Source organism: Rhinopithecus roxellana, chromosome 4, assembly GCF_007565055.1.
Source record: "Rhinopithecus roxellana isolate Shanxi Qingling chromosome 4, ASM756505v1, whole genome shotgun sequence".
In the NCBI taxonomy this organism is placed as follows: Eukaryota; Metazoa; Chordata; class Mammalia; order Primates; family Cercopithecidae; genus Rhinopithecus; species Rhinopithecus roxellana.
Window position 1 is genome coordinate 81079827 of NC_044552.1, and position 22158 is coordinate 81101984.

The 22158-nt window shown below is 34.5% G+C and overlaps 1 protein-coding gene across 2 annotated transcripts in view; it reads left to right on the plus strand.

The window, feature by feature from the left end:
- The window catches only part of ADGRB3 (adhesion G protein-coupled receptor B3), a 783011-nt gene that overhangs the window by 446489 nt on the left and 314364 nt on the right, over positions 1-22158 (plus strand). For both annotated transcript variants that reach the window (XM_010371613.2, XM_010371622.2), the window contains one exon: positions 12992-13035. In XM_010371613.2, coding sequence (XP_010369915.1) covers positions 12992-13035 — 44 coding nt within the window. The remainder of the gene's footprint in view (positions 1-12991; positions 13036-22158) is intronic.

Here is a 22158-nt window from a genome sequence, read left to right on the forward strand (position 1 = left end):
AAATAAAACTCGATCTCACTATGTGGTAGGAAAGAAAAAATTTAAGTTGCATGCCGAAGTAAAACTTATAAACAGTGCAAAGGGGAACGATTAATTCAGAGGAAGGGGGTGCTGGGTGAGGTGGGTGGCATGTAGAAATACTAAGTCAAGGCCGAGTGCGGTGGCTCACACCTGTAATCCCAGCACTTTGGGAGACCGAGATGGGTGGATCACGAGGTCAGGAGACCAAGACCATCCTGGCTAACACGGTGAAACCCTGTCTCTACTAAAAAGACAAAAATTAGCCGGGCGTGGTGGCAGGCGCCTGTAGTCCCAGCTACATGGGAGGCTGAGGCAGGAGAATGGCGTGAACCCAGGAGGCGGTGCTTGCAGCGAGTGGAGAGCAGGCCACTGCACTCCAGCCTGGGCGACAGAGTGAGACTCCGTCTCAAGAAAGAAAGAAAGAGAGAGAGGGAGGGAGGGAGGGAGAGAGAGAGAGAGAGAAAGAGAGAGAGAGAGAGAGAGAGAGAGAGAGAGAGAGAGAGAGAGAGAGAGAGAGAGAGAGAGAAAGAAAAGAAAGAAAGAAAGGAAAGAGAGAAAGAAAGAGAAAGAGAGAAAGAGAGAAAGAGGGAAGGAGGGAAGGAGGGAAGGAGGGAAGTAGAGAGAAAGGAGAGAGAAAGGAAAGAGGAGAAAGGAAAGAGAAAGGAAAGAGAGGAAGAAGGAAGGAAGGAAGGAAGGAAGGAAGGAAGGAAGGAAGGAAGGAAGGAAGGAAGGAAGGAAAGGAGGGAGGGAGGGAGGGAGGGGGGCTAAGTCAAGGATCAGGGAAGGCTTATTATAACTACCTAGGTGCTCCCATTGTCTAAATCAAAGTCTTTCATGTCAGAATGAAAATAACCCATTCTTAAATCTATCCAACTGCAACTGAAATGCTTCAGATTTTGTTCAGTCCTCTATACAAATTTTCAGTGTCTACTTATTGTTTAAATAATCACTTCAAATACTTAAATCATTGGAGGACAGGAGCAAGGAAAGTGATTCGTATGAAAGTCTTCCTTATTGTACTTTCATAGTTCCTGTATTAAAATAAGCCCATCTCATGATTTACATGTACTTATTTTTATTCCTTGCAAAGTTTTTATGAAGTTGACCTTTCTTTACATTGAAAAAAAAAAAAAGCAAAAAGTGATTAAGTCATTTTCCCAAGCGCATATAGTTAGTGAATGACATAGCTTAATTTATACTCACATTCTTCTGGCTATAAAACTTGTGTATTTTCTACTATTGTGTAGTTTCTGATTTCCTGAAAAAATCAGCCTTAGTTTTATAGGAGAATGATAATCATCTTTCCTATGAATCACTTTATACTAAGATGCCCCAGGCTTCCTAGATTATTTAATAAAAATTTCAAATCTCTCTGCAATAACTTTCAAAGATTGCGGTTAATATTTAAACTATTAGGTGTTTTACTACTTTTGCCAAAATACTACTTCTATCTAACCTTAAGAACGTGTTTTAGTTCTACAATATCTACCTCCTTAGACCTTAGTATAGCCCTCATCTCTACACTGCATGAAAACTAGGAGACATTTTTAACTTTTGAACATTTGCTTTTGAATAAAGAATTTGTGCATTCAAAATTTTTTATGAAAATATATGTTTTTGTTGTTTATCTACAGTTACAAGCTTTGGGAGAAAGTAGTAAGAGATATTAATTCCCTGTATCAGATTATAGAATTACTGAAAAAGCACCCAGTATCAGAATGTGTACTCTGTTTCTTATGCAGAGAACATTTGTGCAAATGAATCACAAGACTTTCATAAAGATTAAAACATTATTTAGAACTTAAAGAACATGTTAAAGGAAGCTTTTTTGATAAATTAAAAAAGAGTAGTCTCAAAAATAGTGTTGAAATAGTCTCTCTGAGTATAATAAAACTTTTTGAAATGAACGTATTTAAGCTTTGAGTCTGTCTTTTATCTTCTGGAAATGTGTTTTGTCAGCTGATTTACAAAAGATATAAATCATGTACAAAAAATATTTTCTACATATGGAAAACAAAGAACATAGTCAACATATTTTATTAAGCACCAGCTAATACTGGAATGACAATGAAAGTCAGCATGTAAGAATGATGAGATAATTATCCCAAGTCACTTAGAATTAATTGTGTCTTTCAGTATTTTGAGTAAGTGAATTGACCAGGTTCCCACGAGAATACTATCTCCACTCTAGAAAGCCCATATTTAAAATGTACGTATACATGTAGACAAATGTGTTACAAAAAGTGGATAGGGAGAGGAGAATAGAAAGAGGAACAATTTACGCTAGAGAAGAAAAAGTCTCTAGGCGCTCTTGTTTAGACTCTCCACCATGCATATGGTGCCTCTCCTCAGAGGCTCCTCCAGTTACTGACCACACAACTGAGCCTCTCTGGGCTGCTCTGAGCTCTTATTTAAACTGTCCATCTCACTGTTGTCTGTACAATGCATACAACCCTTCTACTTTACTGTTTTGAATTTCTAAAGCTTACTGTATTTACATTTATTTTATTGCTAAAATTAGATTTTGTGAAATACTTCGGGAAGTATTACTGTTCACTAAGGGAGGGAATATGTGGTTTATGTATTGAATATCATAATATTATTACCAATCTTATAAAAATATATTCTATGTACTGAGATTAGTTTATTTCCATTGAAGAGAAGACAAAAAAAGGTCCATTTTGAAATATAATGTTAGCTGAAATGTGAAGAAAAAATAGATCTTAAATATGCAGACTGAAATTTATTAGAACTATATACAGTTGGCCCTCAGTATCTGCATCTGTGGATTCAACCAACCACAGATGAAAAATATTTGGAAAAAAATTAAAAATAACAGTACAACAATAAAAATAATACAAAGGTAAAAATATAGTATAAAAACTATTTACATAGTATTTACACTGTATTATGGTATTAGGTCTTTTAAGCAATTTAGAGATGATTTCAAGTGTATGAAAGACTGTGGATAGGTTATATGGAAATATATATAAGATTCTTGAGCATCCATGGATTTTGGTATCTGCAAGGGGTTCTGGAACCAACCCCTACGGATAACAAGAGACAACTAATATATATACACACACACACCCCCACCTCCAACCTCCACACATATACACCCACATATATATTAATATATACAGTTATGTATATATGCATATATATACATATGCATGCCCATTTTTGTTGCCTGCAAAATTTTTTAGAAATGATGTATCTGTAATATCAAATCTGTCTACTGTCACCTATTTTCTTATATCAAAAGTATCCATTGTACTTTCAGGAAAGAATAACTTGAAAGTTACATTTTATTAAAATGTCTTGTGAAAAAAGAAAGGACGAATGGGAATTAGTAGTTACAGTGAGTTATAGTGAGTTAACAGGAAAAGCCTGTTAACATTTTCTTTTAAAAATGTGTCTCAGAAAGCTTTTTAACAAATAGCATTTACAACATGTTAAATATAATAAGGCTCTTGGAAACTGATAGGAATAGGTAATAAAATATGGAACCTAGCAATTCCAAATTGTGTTTAGCAAAGCCAATTGCAACGTTAACCAGATTATGTCATTAATTAGTAAGACACTGTTCTTAGTTCAGTTTTTCAGGCTGATGGCTTCATTGTCATGACCTATAAAGTCAAGGTATGTGATCTTTAGTGCTTAAGCATAACAATTAATGGCTTTTAAGAAATATCAAACTTTTTTCTCCTCCCCCCAAAAAAATTTTTATATCACTTAAGAGTGACATTTATACTCATCAAATTTTTAGATCCTATAATGCATAAGGAAAGATAATCATCTTATTGAAAATAATTCTTGAGGCCCAATGAGTGCAATAGAATAGATCCCTATGTACACAAACACATATACTATTAGGATCACTTGTGTATGACAGGTCTAGGCCTACTGTGACTTTCCAAGGTGAATAACATCTTTATATTTAAAGATGAGTTAGAAGAAAAAGAAGGTAAATGCATTTTAGTTATCTTATGCTCTATCAACTTTGCAAGCCTGAAAATGCATACTTTTCCCAAATGAAGTTTTTATGTAGTTCCATTTCAAATGGAAAGATAGAGTGGACCACACTAGCCTGCAGTTTCATCTTGGCTTTAAATTTTTTTTTTCCTCTGGGCATCAACTCCAAATGATGTAGGTAGGGTGCTGCTGCTGTCTTTCAGGGTTGACATAAACATTATGTTTGTAGTTCTCAAATTGATCTAATGAGAATTTGAGCTTGTAGGTTTTGTTTTCTTTGCCATATTTGCATGCATCCTAATAGTATGAAGCTAACAAATTAAAGAAATTTGTTTTTTGTGTATAAAGTAATTTTAAATGAAAATTAACCGTGACCCTATGACCTTTGTAAATCATAGTGGAAAACACAGTGACAACTGTAATGAATATGCCTGTCTTCATTATAAACATGAGAAACAATGAAAAGAAATTCCAACATTCATCGCTGGGTATTTTCATGAATATAAAGGTTAATAACCTAAGGATTTAAAAATTACTTGGCAAAACTTTAAAAAGTTCAGTGTGTGCATCCGTAATTTTCACAAACGGTTGTTTGATATGCCTTTACTTTTTGAATTACTTTTTTGCCCTAGCTTTATACATTTGGAAGTGGTTTCTGATATTTTGTCTGTTTACAGTTCTTGGTAACTTTTTTAGAGAGTCTTGAAATGCTACTAGACAAGTAGATTGAAGGCTCTTCCAACAACTGAAATTGAGATAGAAATTGCTCTCTAGCTACATTTTTTGGTTATAGCCTAAATTTCTTAACTTGAGTAGACATCCTTCTCATGTTTCAAATTTAGTTTATTTATATTAATAATACATAATTGATATTCTTTAAAAACATTTCACTATGATTGTGCTATTGTTGGAGCAGGGGGTCGGCAAACTTTTTTAGTTAAAAGTCTGAGACTAAAGAATTTCAGGCATGAGAGTCTTAATGGCTTCTGTCACATCCACTGAACTATGGTGTGGCTGTATTTCAATAAAAAGTAATTTACAACAGATGGCAGGTCAGATTTGGCTCATGGGCTATTGTTTGTCAACCCCTGTGTGATAAGCAGAATAGTGACTCCTCCAAAAATGTCTACATCCTAATCCCCAGAACCTATGACTGTGTTGTGTTACAAGTCAGAAGGGATGTTTGTGTGAGTGCATGTCAAAAGGCATATGTGTGTTACATATCAAGAGGAACTTCTGTGTGACTGCCCTTGTCTCTGCTATAGCCCTATATAATTATTATTAGGACATATTATTATATTCCTTTTGGATGTAAAAGAAAAAGACATAGGCTATATGTTGTACCTATATAAAATCTAGTTATTTAATTTATTTATTAAAGTTATTGCCACATTAATATAAAATCTAGTTATTTAATTTATTTATTAAAGCTGTTTGCCACATTAATTAATATTAAATACTTGAACATTTTTAACTCTAGAAGACCCATTTGTTTGCTGAGAGGTACACCAGACTTTATGCAGCCATTACTGGAAATGATGTAATCACATGCAGGTAGGGCACTCTGAGACATATACGTGGAGGCAATGATTTTCTTTGAAGGATACACGTGTAAAAATGTCCTCATGATAGTTCTACTTTTTGCTGCTTCCCATATGACAAGTGGAAAGTAGTCCTCTGGAAATAATGCAGGTTAGTGATATATCTCAGAAATTAGAGAAGCAAGCTGTTATCCTATCTATAAAAATAGTGTCATCTGGTTAATGTAGGCTACTAACTATATAGCAGAAGTGATATTAAATATGTGTCCTCTCCTTGGATTCCAATCAAATAGCTGCCAACTTTCTGTGAATAGCTATGTAACATGGATGGGACTCGTTCTGATAAAAATAGTATTCTGCATTTCTCACTTCAGTGGCCTTCATGTAATTCTGCTTTAGCTAAAGCCATCTTTTTTTCATTCCATCTTAGTTTATCTGGTTTTCAATGTGATGACAATCCTCATAAAATTCATCCAAATTATCTACATTTCCAACTTCCTAACAAGTAAGAGTATAGTATTGTATTCTAAATGTGTCTTTTTAGGCTTTAGGTACACAACAGCTATCCCTTAAAAACTGAACATAAGACCCAGATTTAGCTCCTTCTAAGTATCATTTAAAATACTAAAATATGAAACAGTACTTATCATAACTTTGAGAAAATATTAGAGAAGAACATCCAGGAGATTACTTCCTGTTGAGTTTTATATTGTATTTTTTCACTGCTGCATCTCCTTGTGTGGTGTTTTACTCTTTAAGGCCCTATAGAACTGTTCATATGTTAAAAGACATGACCCTGAAATAGGTCCCTCTCACTGATCAACTATTAGTGACCTGTGATAGATTTGACTGTGGAAAAATTTACATCTACTAATGTCTTGCTTCCCTTAGCAATTCCTGAGATTTTTTGAATGTGTCCTTCTAAAATATCATTAAAATTATGGGGAGGCCAAGGCGGGTGGATCATGAAGTCAGGAGTTCAAGACCAGCCTGGCCAAGATGGTGAAACCCCATCTCTACTAAAAATACAAAAAGAAAAAAACAATAGCCAGGCTCAGTGGCAGGCGCCTGTAATCCCAGCTATTCAGAAGGCTGAAGCAGGAGAATGGCTTGAACTCGGAAGACAGAGGTTGCAGTAAGCCAAGATCACGCCACTGCACTCCAGCCTGGGCTACAGAGTGAGACTCTCTCTCTCAAAATAAATAAATAAATAAATAAATAAATAAAATGCACAAGATATGAATTAGTCTTTTGCAGATCCAGTTATGCAAACTGGAAATATTCTTGAGGAATCTCCAAAATCTATTTGGGTAGTTATATACAATAATAACAATTAATCTTTAGTGGAGAAAGAGAGGATAAACTTAGCAAAATCCAGGTCATTTTAAAGTAATGCCTTGCCATCTAAGATTTAGGAAATTAAAGACAGACAATACAGTGTCAATTGAAGAGTCTTTCTCCACTTCACTCAAGAGACCAATGTCCAACTCACTGAACAATGTGACAGAAAAATTCATTCTGTAACATCTAACTCAGAGCACTGGAAATGTCAAATAGTTACGATGAAGTCACTGCCCTTCATCCTGCCCTTAGCTGCTTTGCCTATTTACTTGCTTTGCCTCCACAGAAAAGAGATTATTTTTGTTTCAAGGAGGCTGTGAAGGTGCAAAAAAGTTCTGAAGTTTCAAGATTAGTAGTTTATTATGGCATATGACCACCAAGCATTCAAACATCTGAGTAAAAATAGAGTAACCACGTTATTTCTTTTTTTAAGCAATTGTATTTGTAATTTACAAATAATAATTGTATTGATCTGTGGGGTACAATGAGAGGTTTTCATATATGTTTACAATATAGGATGCTTAAATCAGGGTAATGAACAAATCCATCACCTCACAAGATTTCAGTAGACGGGAGGAACACACTTTAATGATCTATTGCACAGAACGGTGACTATGATAAATAGTAATGCATTGTATTATTTCAAAATTACTGAGTAGGTTTAAATGTTTTCAGCACGTTATTTCTGCCATGTGTATCATGAGCAATGATTCTCTAAATTTGGTGTGAAAAAAATTACGGAGAGGCAAGATTGTCATTATTAAAATGGAGATTTCTACGTTTAGCCTCAACCTTAACATTCCTATTGCTAATGAATCCACATTTTTAGTATTCATCCCAGTTTATTCTGAAGTAGGTCCAGAGAAAACACTTTGAAAGCATCATTAAGATAGCAAGAGTGTGATTAAAGTAGCATATGCATTGAATGTATTTAAAATTTAAAACACCAAGGAAAATTTATAGAAACTTGGTCATTTGTATTGTGATAATATTATCTTTTCTGCAACCAACTTGTTTCAGATCTCTTCTCAAAGATAATCTTACTGATGAAGCTTTCTTAATAAACAAAAGTACTATCCACTCTATTTCCCTAGTCGTACCTAGTCATACCTCTCTCTCTCTGCCCTTCACTATGGTGAAATACATGAGGCAGGGACTTAGTTTTGCTCATCCTTGTATCACAGTGCCTTGAATGGTTCTTGGAATGTAACAGGTGTTTAGTAAATGAATTCAGAATGGTTGCAGAATGGTTAGACTTGTTGTGATCATCTGCCTGCTATCTCTTCTGACTTCTGCACTTTGTGAGGGTAATATAACATAGTTGAGTATTTCCTTAAAAAGACTTAGAAGAGAGTTTTGAAAGAATAAAATGAATTTCTGGAATCATTGAGAGTGAGGGCTAGAAAAGATGTCCAGATCATCTATTTTATAAATAAGAAAAAAAAAGTCATGCAGTCCAACAAAAGGGAGAACCACCCATTGAAATACATTGGCAAAGCTAGTGATATATTCTACTATTAAGTAAATATATTTATTTGGTTGATATTGGAACAGAGGAGAGAAGTAAAAGAAAATAGTGAAGGCACTCGAGAGTGGTGTGTAGAACATCTACAGCAATTAGAAATTTGGGCAGTGGTGCATTTTTTAAATGCTTAAAAGTGAGTAAGTAGAAACATGTAGAATTCAGCTATGCTGTTTTGAATGGAACCAAGAGTGGCAGTTTTTGTTTGTTTGTTTTGACAAAAATATGTTTGTCAAGAATAGTATTTCCTTTTCAAAAGTGTCCAAATATGTGCAGTATTACCATTTGGTAGATCAATAAATACTATTTATTGATAGTTTGGTAAATTAATCTTCTTTAACCCATCTGTCTTGTTTACCTGAGAATTTTTGTTTTCTTAGTTTACTGCATTTGTTAAATCTACTTCTACAGATTAGTACTTAGCTTCTCTCTTTTCCTCTCACCCTGCCATTACATTTTTTTTATATTGGACTATTTCCCGTTATTGATTTTCTGTGAATTCCTCATAACAGATCTTGTAACAGAGTCCCTTTGAGGAAAGTAAATGAAAATTATAACAAATATTTTACAGGTACTTACTCAGCAAAACCTTGTAGCCAGCTTTCTTTTCTTTAATATTTAGAATCCATTCATCATTGGTTACTTTTTTTTCCATCTCACATTCTTATTGTTTAAGTGACTAGTGTTTTCAGGTACTAAGTTTTTTCTCATTTGTTTGTTCTGCTTATTTTTCTAAACTTCAAATGTTCCAACTATTGACCTTAGCTCACAGTCTCACATATTGGTGACCATACTAGAATAGATGTTTATGGTGTGTATCCCAGAATGTGTAGTGAAACCTAAGATTGAATGATGCATTTTGGAACCTATAATAATGCTCACATGTATGGTGTTTAAATTTCCATAAGCACAAAAAGAAAGAGAAGCATGCAGCAGGATCTAAGAAGTAAGAGGTGAAGAACATGGAGAATAAAACTGAATGTTGACAAAGTCATGGAAAAAGATTAGAAGAAGCATTTCTCATTTTGAAACCTTTTTTGAAGAATAAATCAGTTTCTTTAGGGTGATAAAAAGGAAAGAAGTATCCAAACAATTAAGTTTACATGTTGTTTCTTTTCTATTTTGTTGTTGTTGTTGTTGTTGTGGCCCTACTGTGAACAATCATTGTGAAATATTAAGCCTATAGTCAGTATCTTAGTTTATATAAAGATTTATCCTACATTATACATCATTAAAATCAGCCAATTAGATTTAATGGATCTGTTATCGCAAGTTCCTCAAGCTGCACTTGGTTTCTGTATCCTTGAAATGCATACTCCCATACTCTTCACTGTGATGTTACAAGGATAATTTTTTTTCTATAAGGTTATCTGAGCTCCTTTGAATAAAGCCCTAGGTAAATATAGCATAACTTTATGACAGCATTTTGGCTGTGCTGTGGGTTTATCAGAAAGTCACAAGCTATATGAAAAATTCAGGTAAGACTAGACAGGATCTTATAAGATAGAGAAGAAACCAATTTAATACACCATTCCCTTCCTTCCTTAGAACATCTAGATCTATGCCTGCTGTAGGAACCAGATAATAACCCATTTCGTCTATGAAACTTGTGCTGACTAGCATAGACCATGACGCTCCATTCCCTCATTTGTCCTTTACTCAGTAAACTATGGCTAGTGATATTTATGTAAACATTTTGCTTGGATTGCTATAGGAACATTCCATGTGTATGTTTCTCATCAACTTCTATAGGACTATGACCTTTTTTCAGGAAAGACAGTGTTATTATACTTTAGGAGCATAGTGTAGGGAGATATGAGCATTTCGAAATAAGATTCCACCCCGTCAAAGGGCAGAAGCTGCAGGGAGGTAAGAAGTACCCAGCAGGAGAGGCCCCAACAGGTGTGACTACCAATAGGGCTCAGCAAGGGAGTCTCCTGAGAATCCACGCAAGTGCTGGCGATGTTGTGGGACTTTTTCCTTAGTTAAGCTAAGAGCCGGATTATTATTACATGGTCACAAGAGATTAGGCTTCCAGACACTTTGAAGGGTGAGAAAAAAAATGGAATTTATTGGGAAAAGAGGGGATAAAAATGAAACAGGGACCCTCCGCAAAGCCAGAGTCCTGCTAGCTGGCTTCCTGCCTGGCTGATTGAATTCCAATTTCCACCCCAGGAGAGGAGAGGCCAGGCTCCTCCCCTGCAAATGGTGTGAACCTCCCAAGGCTCACCCAACTGCACATTCCTCACAGTGCTCAGGCCTTGGGGGTTCTGTCAGGGAGCCCTTCCCACCTGGCTGTCTCAGTGAGAAGAGTCAACATAAATCATCAAATAGGGCCAGATTGCTCAGAACTGGCTTTGGACCTTAGCAGGCAGGTGAAAACCTTTTGCCTCCTTTACCTCCCCTCCCTCACCCCTCTACCACCCTGGCCACTGGCAGAGTCATGCCCCACCTCTGCCCAGGCCTTCATCTGGAGAAGGGAAGATGATCTGACATTCAATAAGGTTCTGTGTTTTGATTATTGTTTGTAACAGATCATTTTCAATTGCTAATGACATGATGATCGTGATTTAATGTGACAACCAAAACCTATTATTTAAGAGTGACTCAAAACTTTGGAAGTTTTTTTTTTGTTTGTTTGTTTGTTTCAAATTATGACTAAATTTCCATCCAGAAGCAAGAAAAAGATCATTTTTTACTAAATAAATTTTAAAGGAAGAATGGGAAACAAAACCAAATGCATTTTCTGATTGCTTAAAAAAAATATCCAAGATACCTTGGACATGTGGTCTTTCAGGGAATTTTTAGAATAACTGGGATGCTGCAATATTATAGTCATGTACCAATTAAAATGAATAATATGTAAGGTTTGAGTTAATTTCATGTGTTTTAGAACAGCGATCTTACTATTTATTTCTAGCAAAAATTTTGAATGGACCCATCAAACAGCATTTAGAAAGGCACATCTCCAAAAGAACTTCTCTGGACTTTCAAAGATGTTTCTTTCCCAGATACACTCCAGTGATTAACTATTTGTAGACAACACTGAAGCCTGAGGGCTGGGTCATAGCTTACTGTCTATGAGGGACTGTTTCCACCTGTGGAAGGAAGGCAGTGGCCTGTTTCAGGACTGTATGTTTTGTTGTTGTTGTTGTTGTTTTTGAGACGCAGCCTCGCTCTGTCACCCAGGCTGGAGTGCAGTGACGTCATCTCAGCTCACTGCAAGCTCCGCCTCCCGGGTTCACGTCTTCGCCTGCCTCAGCCTCCTGAGTAGCTGGGATTATAGGCGCCCGCCACTACGCCCGGCTAGTTTTTTGTATTTTTGGTAGAGACGGGGTTTCACCGTGTTAGCCAGGATGGTCTCCATCTCCTGACCTCTTGATCCGCCCGCCGTGGTCTCCCATAGTGCTGGGATTACAGGCGTGAGCCACCGTGCCCGGCCTCAGGACTCTTTTAACTGCCTTGGTCTGTTAATTATTATTATCAATAACTAAGTTGGATGAAGACATAGATAATCATGTTTGGTTTTTTAATCCTGTAATGACACAAAGCTTAAAAATAATACTGGATGTGTGGGATGCCAAAATCAGGATTTTAAAAGCTCAGCAGAGATTGCCATGTATGAGTAATACTTATCTAGCTCAGGAAGAGTCTACCCAAATATCTAATACAATCTTAGTTTGCATTATTAGGAAGATGGCACCTGATTTGGAGAGGCAGTGGTAGTGCTTTGCTGTGCACAGGTCAGACACAAGTGAGTGATTTGCCTAAATACACTTTAAAAGTGTATGCTCCAGGAAATTAGTCATGTTGAGGATGAGAGGACTTCAAACCAGCAGTGTATGTTTAATGGATAAGAGAAGATTTTTCAGGCATATGACAGAATCTGTAGATACATGTATCTAAATATATTAGAACTCTTCAAAACAGAAGTACATTGAATAATACAGTGTGAAAAACCCATGGTGTTATCTTGAAGGTCACGGCAGGTACTCAATTCACAATTATTGAAATAAATTTAAAATCTAGCATTTTCACTTAAAATTTCATTAGACATTATCCTATATAAATATAATATGCTAATTAAGTTGATATTGCAAGTCAACAAACTCAAGAAATGGACACCTCTTGTCTCTAGGAAACATCAACTAGAGGCTGACGAGGAGGTAGTGGTGATGATTATACATGTGCATACTATAGGATATTTCACTGTGATTTCAATATTGTGAATACTATGATCTTAAAGAAAGTAATCTAGCAACTAATGTTTTAGAGACATAAGTATAAAATCAAAATCATCAAAATATAGACTTATGGTATATGAAAGCTTCACTTTTAATTTCCAGGAAAACTAAATAGAAGTTAGAGTGTTTGGAATAAAGATATTGTTTTCATAGAACTTTATAAAATGGGTCACTAAATCTATGAGAAAGGAAATGCAAATTTCTTATAAATAATTGAAAATAAATCATTAAAGTATCTCTTACCACAAGATAAGAAATCTTCCATTCTGTTTCTATTTCACGTAATCCTTCAATCTTTTTATAATATGTACTCAAGATACATGCATTCTTTCTTTGCTTTTTTTTAGGGTACTTTGAATCCTTATTGTGTATTGTGGGATGACGCCAAAACGTAAGTGACAGATGTTTTCCTACATTACTTTGGGCTAAATATTCAAAGTCCATTAAGTTATTTCAACTACCTGCTAGTTAACAGGAATATAAGTCAGTGGGATGTTGCATTCAGAGAAATAAAAAACATTCTCTTTCTGAATCTTCGGTACAGCATGATGAATGTGTTTGTGTGTAATGATGCCATCAGATTGCATCTCAAGATAGGATTGCATTACCTAATGTGTAAGGCACATTGCAATGTGAATTCCATGAGGAATTTTTAAAAGCTCTGATATTTTAGAATTTATAGAGGCTTGAATGCCATCTTTACATCTTGCCCTAGTAATTCAGCTTAGCATTGCAGAATAAAATAGCAAGCTCTATGGTCATTTAGCCAATGTATTACTCACATGACCTTGAATCTATTATCAGAGTAATGCAATATTTATATGGTCCTTCCAAATTGTTTGGTCATAAAAACATTGAGTGACATTTAATTTTTTATTTGTATATTTTTGAATTCAGGCAGAAAAAATAATTGCACTAAATAAGTGTAATTCTTCCATTTTTTTGTTGTTGTTGTTGTTTGTAGAAGTAATCGCAATATAGCTCATCAAAATCACTTTTATTTTATTGATAATCCTATGAGATTTTGATGTCTCAAAGAGCAGAAAAATCTGTAGTTAAGTCTTAGTTAGACTCCTATACTTTAAATACTTAGGTAGGTTACAACTTTTATTTTTTGGTTTGGTTTGATTTTGCATGAGGGGAGATAAATATCAATCAATCCCAAAAGCTAATACCACTCTATATATGCTGTCAGATGAAGCACCATATTGTTGGACTCTATGTATTCTAAGAATGTTCCTGGTGTTCTTCACCCCGATATGATCTACATCTGAGGTTTTGTGATGCTACTTGTTTCTCACCAGAGAGTCTAGAAGAGGAACATTCTTAGAATCTCTAGGAAAAGATCGAACTCTCAGACAATTTTCTCAGTCCTAGGATGCTGACATAGTCTAAATTACAATTAATATTAAACACCCTTTTTGCTATAGGTTCTGATACTCTGGGTATCCTCTACTTCTCGTCCAGCCCAATAGTTAAGTACAGAGAATTCCAAATTGCCCTGGTGATAACATGAGCTGGATAGCCTTACTGATGTCATTATTATTTTTTTTCTTTTTGGAACTTTACAGACAAATCCATGATAGTAAAATTTTTGCAAGCTTTCTCTCTCTACCATTAGCCAGAGAAGAATTTGGTGGTATAATCTAAGGTGTACTTAGTGTGTTACATAGCCAAGGGAAGAATAAAATGCTATAAAAATCTAGTTGAATATTTTCTGCCCAAGAAACATGTGCTATCTTTTTTATTAGTTAATTTTTTTTATTATAATTTAAGTTCTAGGGTACATGTGCACAACGTGCAGGTTTGTTACATATGTATACATGTGCCACTCCTGATTTTAGTTTCCATGTCTCTGTGAATAAGAAGCAACTTTGATGTAGTTTTATTATTATTTTTTTTACTGGGTAAAATCTGTTTCTTTGTTGATCTAAACAGGGGAAAGTGTTAGTTATTTCAAAAGTCCCTTAAGACTATTAAAGGGACACTACAAGAGATAGTCCCTTATTTTGTGCCTCCTGTTGGCTACTTTTCATAGACAGTATAAGGTGTTAAGTTGAATCTATAAAACGATTGGTTTCTGAGGTCAGCATTCACCTGAGGAATCAATCACACCTCCCTAACATCTGCCAATAAGATGACTGTTAGCCATCACGAAGAATGTCTCAGCTTTACAAAATTCAACTTCTAAATTGTCCTTGAAGAAAACTACCCAGGGAGAGGAAATGTGTTTAGTTGTCTTTCAAAGAAGATAATCTCAAGGGATCGGTGTAGTTCATGTTTTCTTGATGTATCCGAAAAGTGATCAAAAACCTTCCCATTGTGACAGAACTCCTTTCCCATCACAGTTTTCGCTAGATTGTTTCATTATTAAAAGTGTTTTTCTGGGTGAGCTTTAAACAATGAAGGCTGAGACAACTTTGTTTCCTTTCTTCATATTTGTTCTTCTATTTTGACTATATTTATATATACACAATAGTTTTATTGATGTAATGATATTGAATTTGAGTATAGGTCCTGTAAATATAGTTAGTAGTGAAGAGAAAGTGCTACTTCTTTTTTACAGAAAAGGGCTGACTTAAATATTTTCAAGATTGCAGTAATAAAGTTCAAATTAGAAGTTGTGCTTTAATTTTGGTTTATCAAGTTGCTGTTATTTTTAATTTTAAAAATTGATTTTTATTTCAAAAGTAATGCACGAGTATTTTTTACTTGTAAAACTTTAAAGTGGAACTGTTAATGTAAAGAGCCCCACTGATCATCACCATCTTGGGCCTCCACATCCACCCAGATCTCTAAGATCATTCCTATTTACATTTTGTTGTTCCTAATTTCATACATCCATTTATATATTGACATATGTATTCATAGACATTCACACTATTTTTAAATAAATGTTTTCATATTGTATGAACACTTGACAATCCCAATTCGAAATTCAACAAATATCTTGGAAAATTTATTTTACACTACCTATATTTCATTCCTTGTATCTGCTGCATTGTATAGGTATATCAAAGTTGATTTACTGTTCTCTATGTCAATGACTACTGGCATGATTTATCATTAATTTTAGTCTATAAACTGTGCTTCTGTGTATCTCATTGTACATCTCTCCCTGAGGATATCTCTGCCCACCTAATCCAAAATGTTGCCCTGTCGTTCTCTTTATATCACCCCATTTTATACTTTCACAGCACGCATTCCTTTTTCTTATTTTTGTTTGGTTACCACCTGTCTTCCTCAATAGAAAATAAGCACCATAAAAGAAATACTTTGTCTTTCTTATTCATCACTACACTGTTGGTACCTACTATACCTGCATGTAGAATACATTCGATAAATATTTATTGGCTACTTTGATAAAATAATGAATGTTTGCATGTTTCCTAAGTACATTTTCTATCTAAGAATTATTCCCATCTCTATTTGATTTTATCAGTTGATAAATATTTCTAGTAATTATTAGACCTAACATTGGAAGTTTGATGGAAGAATGTTTCAGCTTGTTACAGTAGTAAGATCCATTATAAACAATTAATTTTATTTCCAAGGGTAATCTATTACCCAGATTATCTCAGACAAAGGTGTTTTATTTTACTATCATTAGACAAAGCATCTTTAGACAATTTAGAAACATACATTTGTTTTGTTTTGGCTCACTAATTAACAAGATATTGAAAATGCTTCATTGTATGTGACGCATGAAATAAATTCAAAGTAATTTTCTCACTTCAGACATAGACTTATTTTAAATAGGAGAATATTTTTTATTCAATAGATGCAGAAAAGACCTTCGATAATTTCAACACCGCTTCATGCAAAAAACTCTCAATAAACTAAGTATTGATGGAACATATCTCAAAATAATAAGAGCTATTTATGGCAAACCTACAGCCAATATCATACTATATGGGCGAAAGCTAGAAGCATTCCCTTTGAAAACCGGCACAAGACAAGGATGCCCTCTCTCACCACTCCTATTCAACATAGTATTGGAAGTTCTGGAAAGGGCAATCAGGCAAGAGAAAGAAAGAAAGAGTATGTGACTAGGAAGAGAGCTAGTTAAATGTTCTTTTAAAGTGCCTTACAAAGTTATCATTTGAGTGATTGATAATTTGCACATTCTTTGAGCTACTCTAAATTTGGATTTTGAGTATTAGATCATGCGTGGTGACTACATTTCCTGGAAAACCTATACTCCCTCCCTTAAATTAGCCTGTGGTCTTTCTCTATGGATCTTGTAACTAATCCATCTAATAATGTCCAGTCTGTGAAGGACTACGTGTTTTCAGAATGCTTCATCAATCCATTTGTAATTTACTTACCTATCTTGTCGTTGAAAACAAAAGTTTCTAAGGACCAGACTTCCCCATTTTTTCTTCATTTCAAATTGATTTATTGGAGTTAGGAGTAGCAACAGTCACATCTTGACTGAGACTGCCACTGGCTTGTTTTCTCTCAAAGCTAAATAATTGAACAATTTCTCTCCTTTGCTTCCATTATCCTTATTTATTCATAAGCAGAATATCTTTCTCTCCCTTCGTCATTCATCCCGGGAGTCAAAATTTTGTTTACCTCACAGTATAAATCCTAGCAAACATAAAACTAACACTTCAACCTCATCTTCTTATTTCAGGGAAGTTGACATCATTTTCTTTGCTCTGTGGATGATTGATATATCTATACATTAGGAAGACACAATATTATATACCTTAAGAAAAATATGTTCCTCTTAGAAATTTTAAATACTTATACAAAGTGTTACTATTATTGGATAGCCAACCTTTCCCTGCAGGGAATAACCAAATGATAAAGCTCTTTTATACGGCTCTGTTCAAACTGGGATAGAGTTGGACCAAACTAAGATGAACAGAAAATAATTTTCTTACAAGTATGATACAGGAACAGAAAGAACAAGGAAGAGGTCTTGTTGGAGACTTCATTTAAGCATTTAAGAAATAAACCAAGAATAATAACCGTGTAAAACAGCAATACCATGGTCTCATTGTTTGAAAAGAAATGTGGAAACATCCTCTACAGACTCATAATTACCTAACTGAAGCCTTTTTGTGAGCAGCAATGAAAAAAAAAAGTCTGTAAATTAAAAATATTTAACAACGTATAGCCATCATTCCAGTAGAAAACTATTTCTAGAATTTCCTGGTGATTCAATTAACCGTAGATAGGATTTGAAAACTATTTAACTTCAAGAAATTATGTTACCTTTGTAGCAAAGATTGGTCTGTTTACTACATGTTAACATGTAACTGATTACATTATCACAGTCAATACTTTAGAAAGAAATCACAATTGTGTGACAAACGTATGATGTTCAGTCTTCTAAATTAACATTGTTATGTGCAGCCTCTATGTCCAATATATGTTCTCGGTGCCAGCATGTTCCATTTTACTGGATAGTTCCTAAGGTATTGTAGTTGCTCTTTTCTGTAGTTAGAGGGGTAAAACAAAATAACTAATTTTGGCTGACACTTGTAACCTTGCCTCAGTAGGTATATTCGCAGTCAGTATGTTGCAGAACTGCAGAAGGAGATAAGTTAAATTTTTGGAATTTGCATCTAAGATGTTAAAATGCCATAGAACTTTACATTATCCATTCAGGTCCAATCATTAATTATCTAATATTATAAAACTGTTATGCTTTTTGTCCCTTGATTATATTTACACTGAAAAAAATTGAAAATACTAGACCTTTATATTATCAAAATACTAGTCCTTATAAATTAAAGTAAAATTTACTTGATCTCCAAAAAAGAAAATTTATGTTATAATCAAACATAGTAATGCCAAACTTTAGAATGGTTCTTGGTTTTCAGATTTATTGTGGCTAAAATATTTGCTTCTATTTGCAAAGCAACCCTGCTCTTCTAAAAATATTACAAAAAGCAATAGAAAAAATTTAATTTTCTAAAAGCAATAGAAATACAATCAAAGATTTATTAATGTGAAACTAAATGAAGCTTTTACTTTTTGCTTTTCTGTTTACACCATACACTACTTTTTGAAGCTTTTTCATATTCGCAATTGTGTGTTTTCTCATAAAGCCATTATAATTCAGCTTTCTTCAGGTACATTTTTCTTTTTAATTTCTCAAAATTTTAAAAATTTTCTTAGAATGTTTTAAGTTACATCATAGATTTAATGGTTTTAAATCTTAAATGCTTAGTTTCTTAAAGGTATATTATTAAATTTATTAGCACATAAGTGGATTCTTTTTAAACTGATAACGTTTACATAAATGCTTCTAATATTATTAGTAACCCATTATGTCCATTAGCATGAGCTATAAAGTTCAAGAAATGCTGCATCATGCCCTCAACACAAATTCTCTGGGCTAACATTGAGAATCAAATGGCACCATGTGCTTTTTATTGTAATTCTCACCTTGACCGTCTGACATAGGGGTTTGCACACTACAACCTGTGGCACAAATACAGACTGCTGCATGTTTTTGTAAATAAAATTTTATCAGACACAGTCATTCCTATTTGTTTATGTATTCTCTATTTCTTCTTTTGTACTGCAACTGCAAAGTTGAGTCACAACAGAAATCATAATCCCTGCAACTTCTAAAATATTTACTATTTAGTCTTTTATAGACAAAAAAAAAAAAAAAAAAAAAAAAAAAATTGCCAGCCCCTGCCCAAAACCGTGCTTTCCAGCACTTTTTATATCTTGGCATACAGAAAATAGTGATTATACATCATATTGAAGTAAATGAATGAAAATATTTGCAAGCAGGGTCAGGGTAGGATGCCCAAGGCTAGAGAGGATCAATATCTCCAGTAGTTCTGGAAATTCTCTGTCACTTTTTGAAATATAGATTCACCCATAATTTGTCTCATCCTCATCTGTAATACTGAATAATATTATTTCCTGTACTTTTCATCTCATAACCTCTCCTCCATAGTTCTACTTTTTTCCCCTCTCAGTTATCTATTTTAACTTACTTTCAGTTCATTAATTCTGTCTTCAGTTTTGTCTAACCTGTTATTTAATTATCCATAGAGTTTTAAGTTTGGGTAATTGTCATTTTTTATTTCTAGAGTTTCTATTTAATTATTTTTAATCTGCTAGGTTACTTTCTAGGTTTTTATTTTTTGCAGATTTTTGTAATCTGTTGTATTTCTTTTAATGTATTAAACATAGTTATTTTGTCATCTGTAGATGACATGTCTTATATTTGAAAACTTTTGAGATTTGTTTCTGCTCTCTTTTATTTCTTCCAGTTCTCACTCATTGTACTTTATCTCTTAGTGTGCTAGGTTATGTCATGTTAATTGTCCTTAACAAACTATTGGTGAGAATTCTTTGAGGCCAAGCCAAGGATCCAAGTACATTCCTCCAAAAACAATTTGTATTTGCCTCTTAAGGATCCCTTAAGCTAAATAGACTCTAGAGGTTCTCTGAATCACTCAAGTGTTGTGAACCCAGGCTGCAAATCCTGGCTGAATCGTTGTCACATTTTTCCACATATAGTTCAGAATTTATAGCAATTTTCAAATCGGAAATTTGATCTGAAAAAAAATCTCATTGATGGAAATAGGAAATTTAAATCTATATCTCCTCATATATATAGTTCTTGAATAATACCCACATCCCACAGTATACCTGTAGAGAGTGCTGCCCTGAAAAGCTTTGTGTATGTATCTTTTATAATCCTTATATTTTCTGCTTTATTTTGCAGCAATTTGATATCACCCTTTAGACTAAAGTATTTGAGGACTAGAAGTGTGTCGCATTCATTTTTGTAAATTATGCTGTGTTTAGTGAAGAGATTTGCAACTAGTTATCAGTAATGTGTTCATTCATTTGAGAAATGTTTCTTGGGAACCTATTATTTGTTCTGCTGTTTAAGATATCTGGCACATATATCAGTGAATAAACAAAAATAACTTTTTTATGAGACTTAGATGTGGGAGGGGCTGGGGGAAGATAAGGATATAAACATGATAGATATATAAATTATATAATGTGTTAAAGGGTAAGAATTACATGGGTGGATAGATCAATATAAGAATAGGTAATGCCATTTAATTCAATTGACTTATTCATATTCCTTTGACTGACTTACTCCAAGATTCCACCATTTGTTTTTACAATTAATGTTTACTTAGCAAGCATCCAAAATATGTAAAGGATCCAGGATCCATATCTGACCTTCATGAGCCACCTAATTAACTGTTACTTTATTTATTTATGTATTTATTTTGAGGCAGGGTCTCACTCTGCCACCAAGGCTGGAGTGCAGTGGCGCGATCTTGGCTCACTGCAATCTCTGCCTTCCAGATTCAAGTGATTCTCCTGCCTCAGCCTCCTGATTAGCTGAGATTACAGGTACACGCCATGACACCCAGCTGGTTTTTGCATTTTTAGTATAGATGCAATTTCACCATATTGGCCAGTCTGGTCTCAAACGCCTGACCTCAAGTGACCCGCCCACCTGGGCCTCCCAAGGTACTGGTATTATAGGCATGAGCCACTATGCCTGGTTTTAATTAACTGTTACATTTGGTCATTGAGTTCTCTGTCCATTTCAGCTAGCTTTCCTCTAGTGTTTAGTCTATCATCTTTTGTCTGTGTCTGCGTCTCCCTCTGGCCCCACAGTGATTGTTATCCCAACTATCCAGTTAAATTATGTAATGCTTGAGAAGTGGTAGATATAAATTATGAAATGGAAACTAAATATTTTCTGAAAATAAGATAGCTAAGAATTCTGGCCAAAGAGATCCTTATTTATTAAGAAAGGAAGAAAAACCAAGGAGCTATGTGTGTTAAAACAAAACAAAGCAAACTACTAAAGGTGTAGAATCTACTCTCTGATATTAACTTTCTAGCATGGTAATAAAATTCAGAAATGAAAACTCCCTGGCTTTGTTCATAGGTGTTTCTAAATCCAAAATATTGCCAGTGATATCTAGATTACTATTTCCTATAGTCTATTATTTAGCATATGAATAATGACCTGAAAAGACAACAATTTTTAAATAATTAATATTGTTCAAAATTCCTCTCTATAGTTTACTGAAAATCTTATAGGAAATAAGGGCTTTCAGTTTGTCAGTAAACATTTTCTGTCTATTTAAGGTCATGAAATTGAAAATTTGCTTCAAATTTTTAATTAATAATATGAAATAAGGTATGATAATAAAAATAATTGCAATACATCTCATCACTCTAAGTTCCAGATTACTGAAAACATCATAATGGGCATAACATTGCCTATTGCATGGGGGTGAATGTTAAGAATCAACGAAAAAGTTCTCTAGGCCGGGCGCGGTGGCTCAAGCCTGTAATCCCAGCACTTTGGGAGGCCGAGACGGGCGGATCACGAGGTCAGGAGATCGAGACCATCCTGGCTAACATGGTGAAACCCCGTCTCTACTAAAAAATACAAAAAACTAGCCAGGCGAGGTGGTGGGCGCCTGTAGTCCCAGCTACTCGGGAGGCTGAGCCAGGAGAATGGCGTAAACCCAGGAGGCGGAGCTTGCAG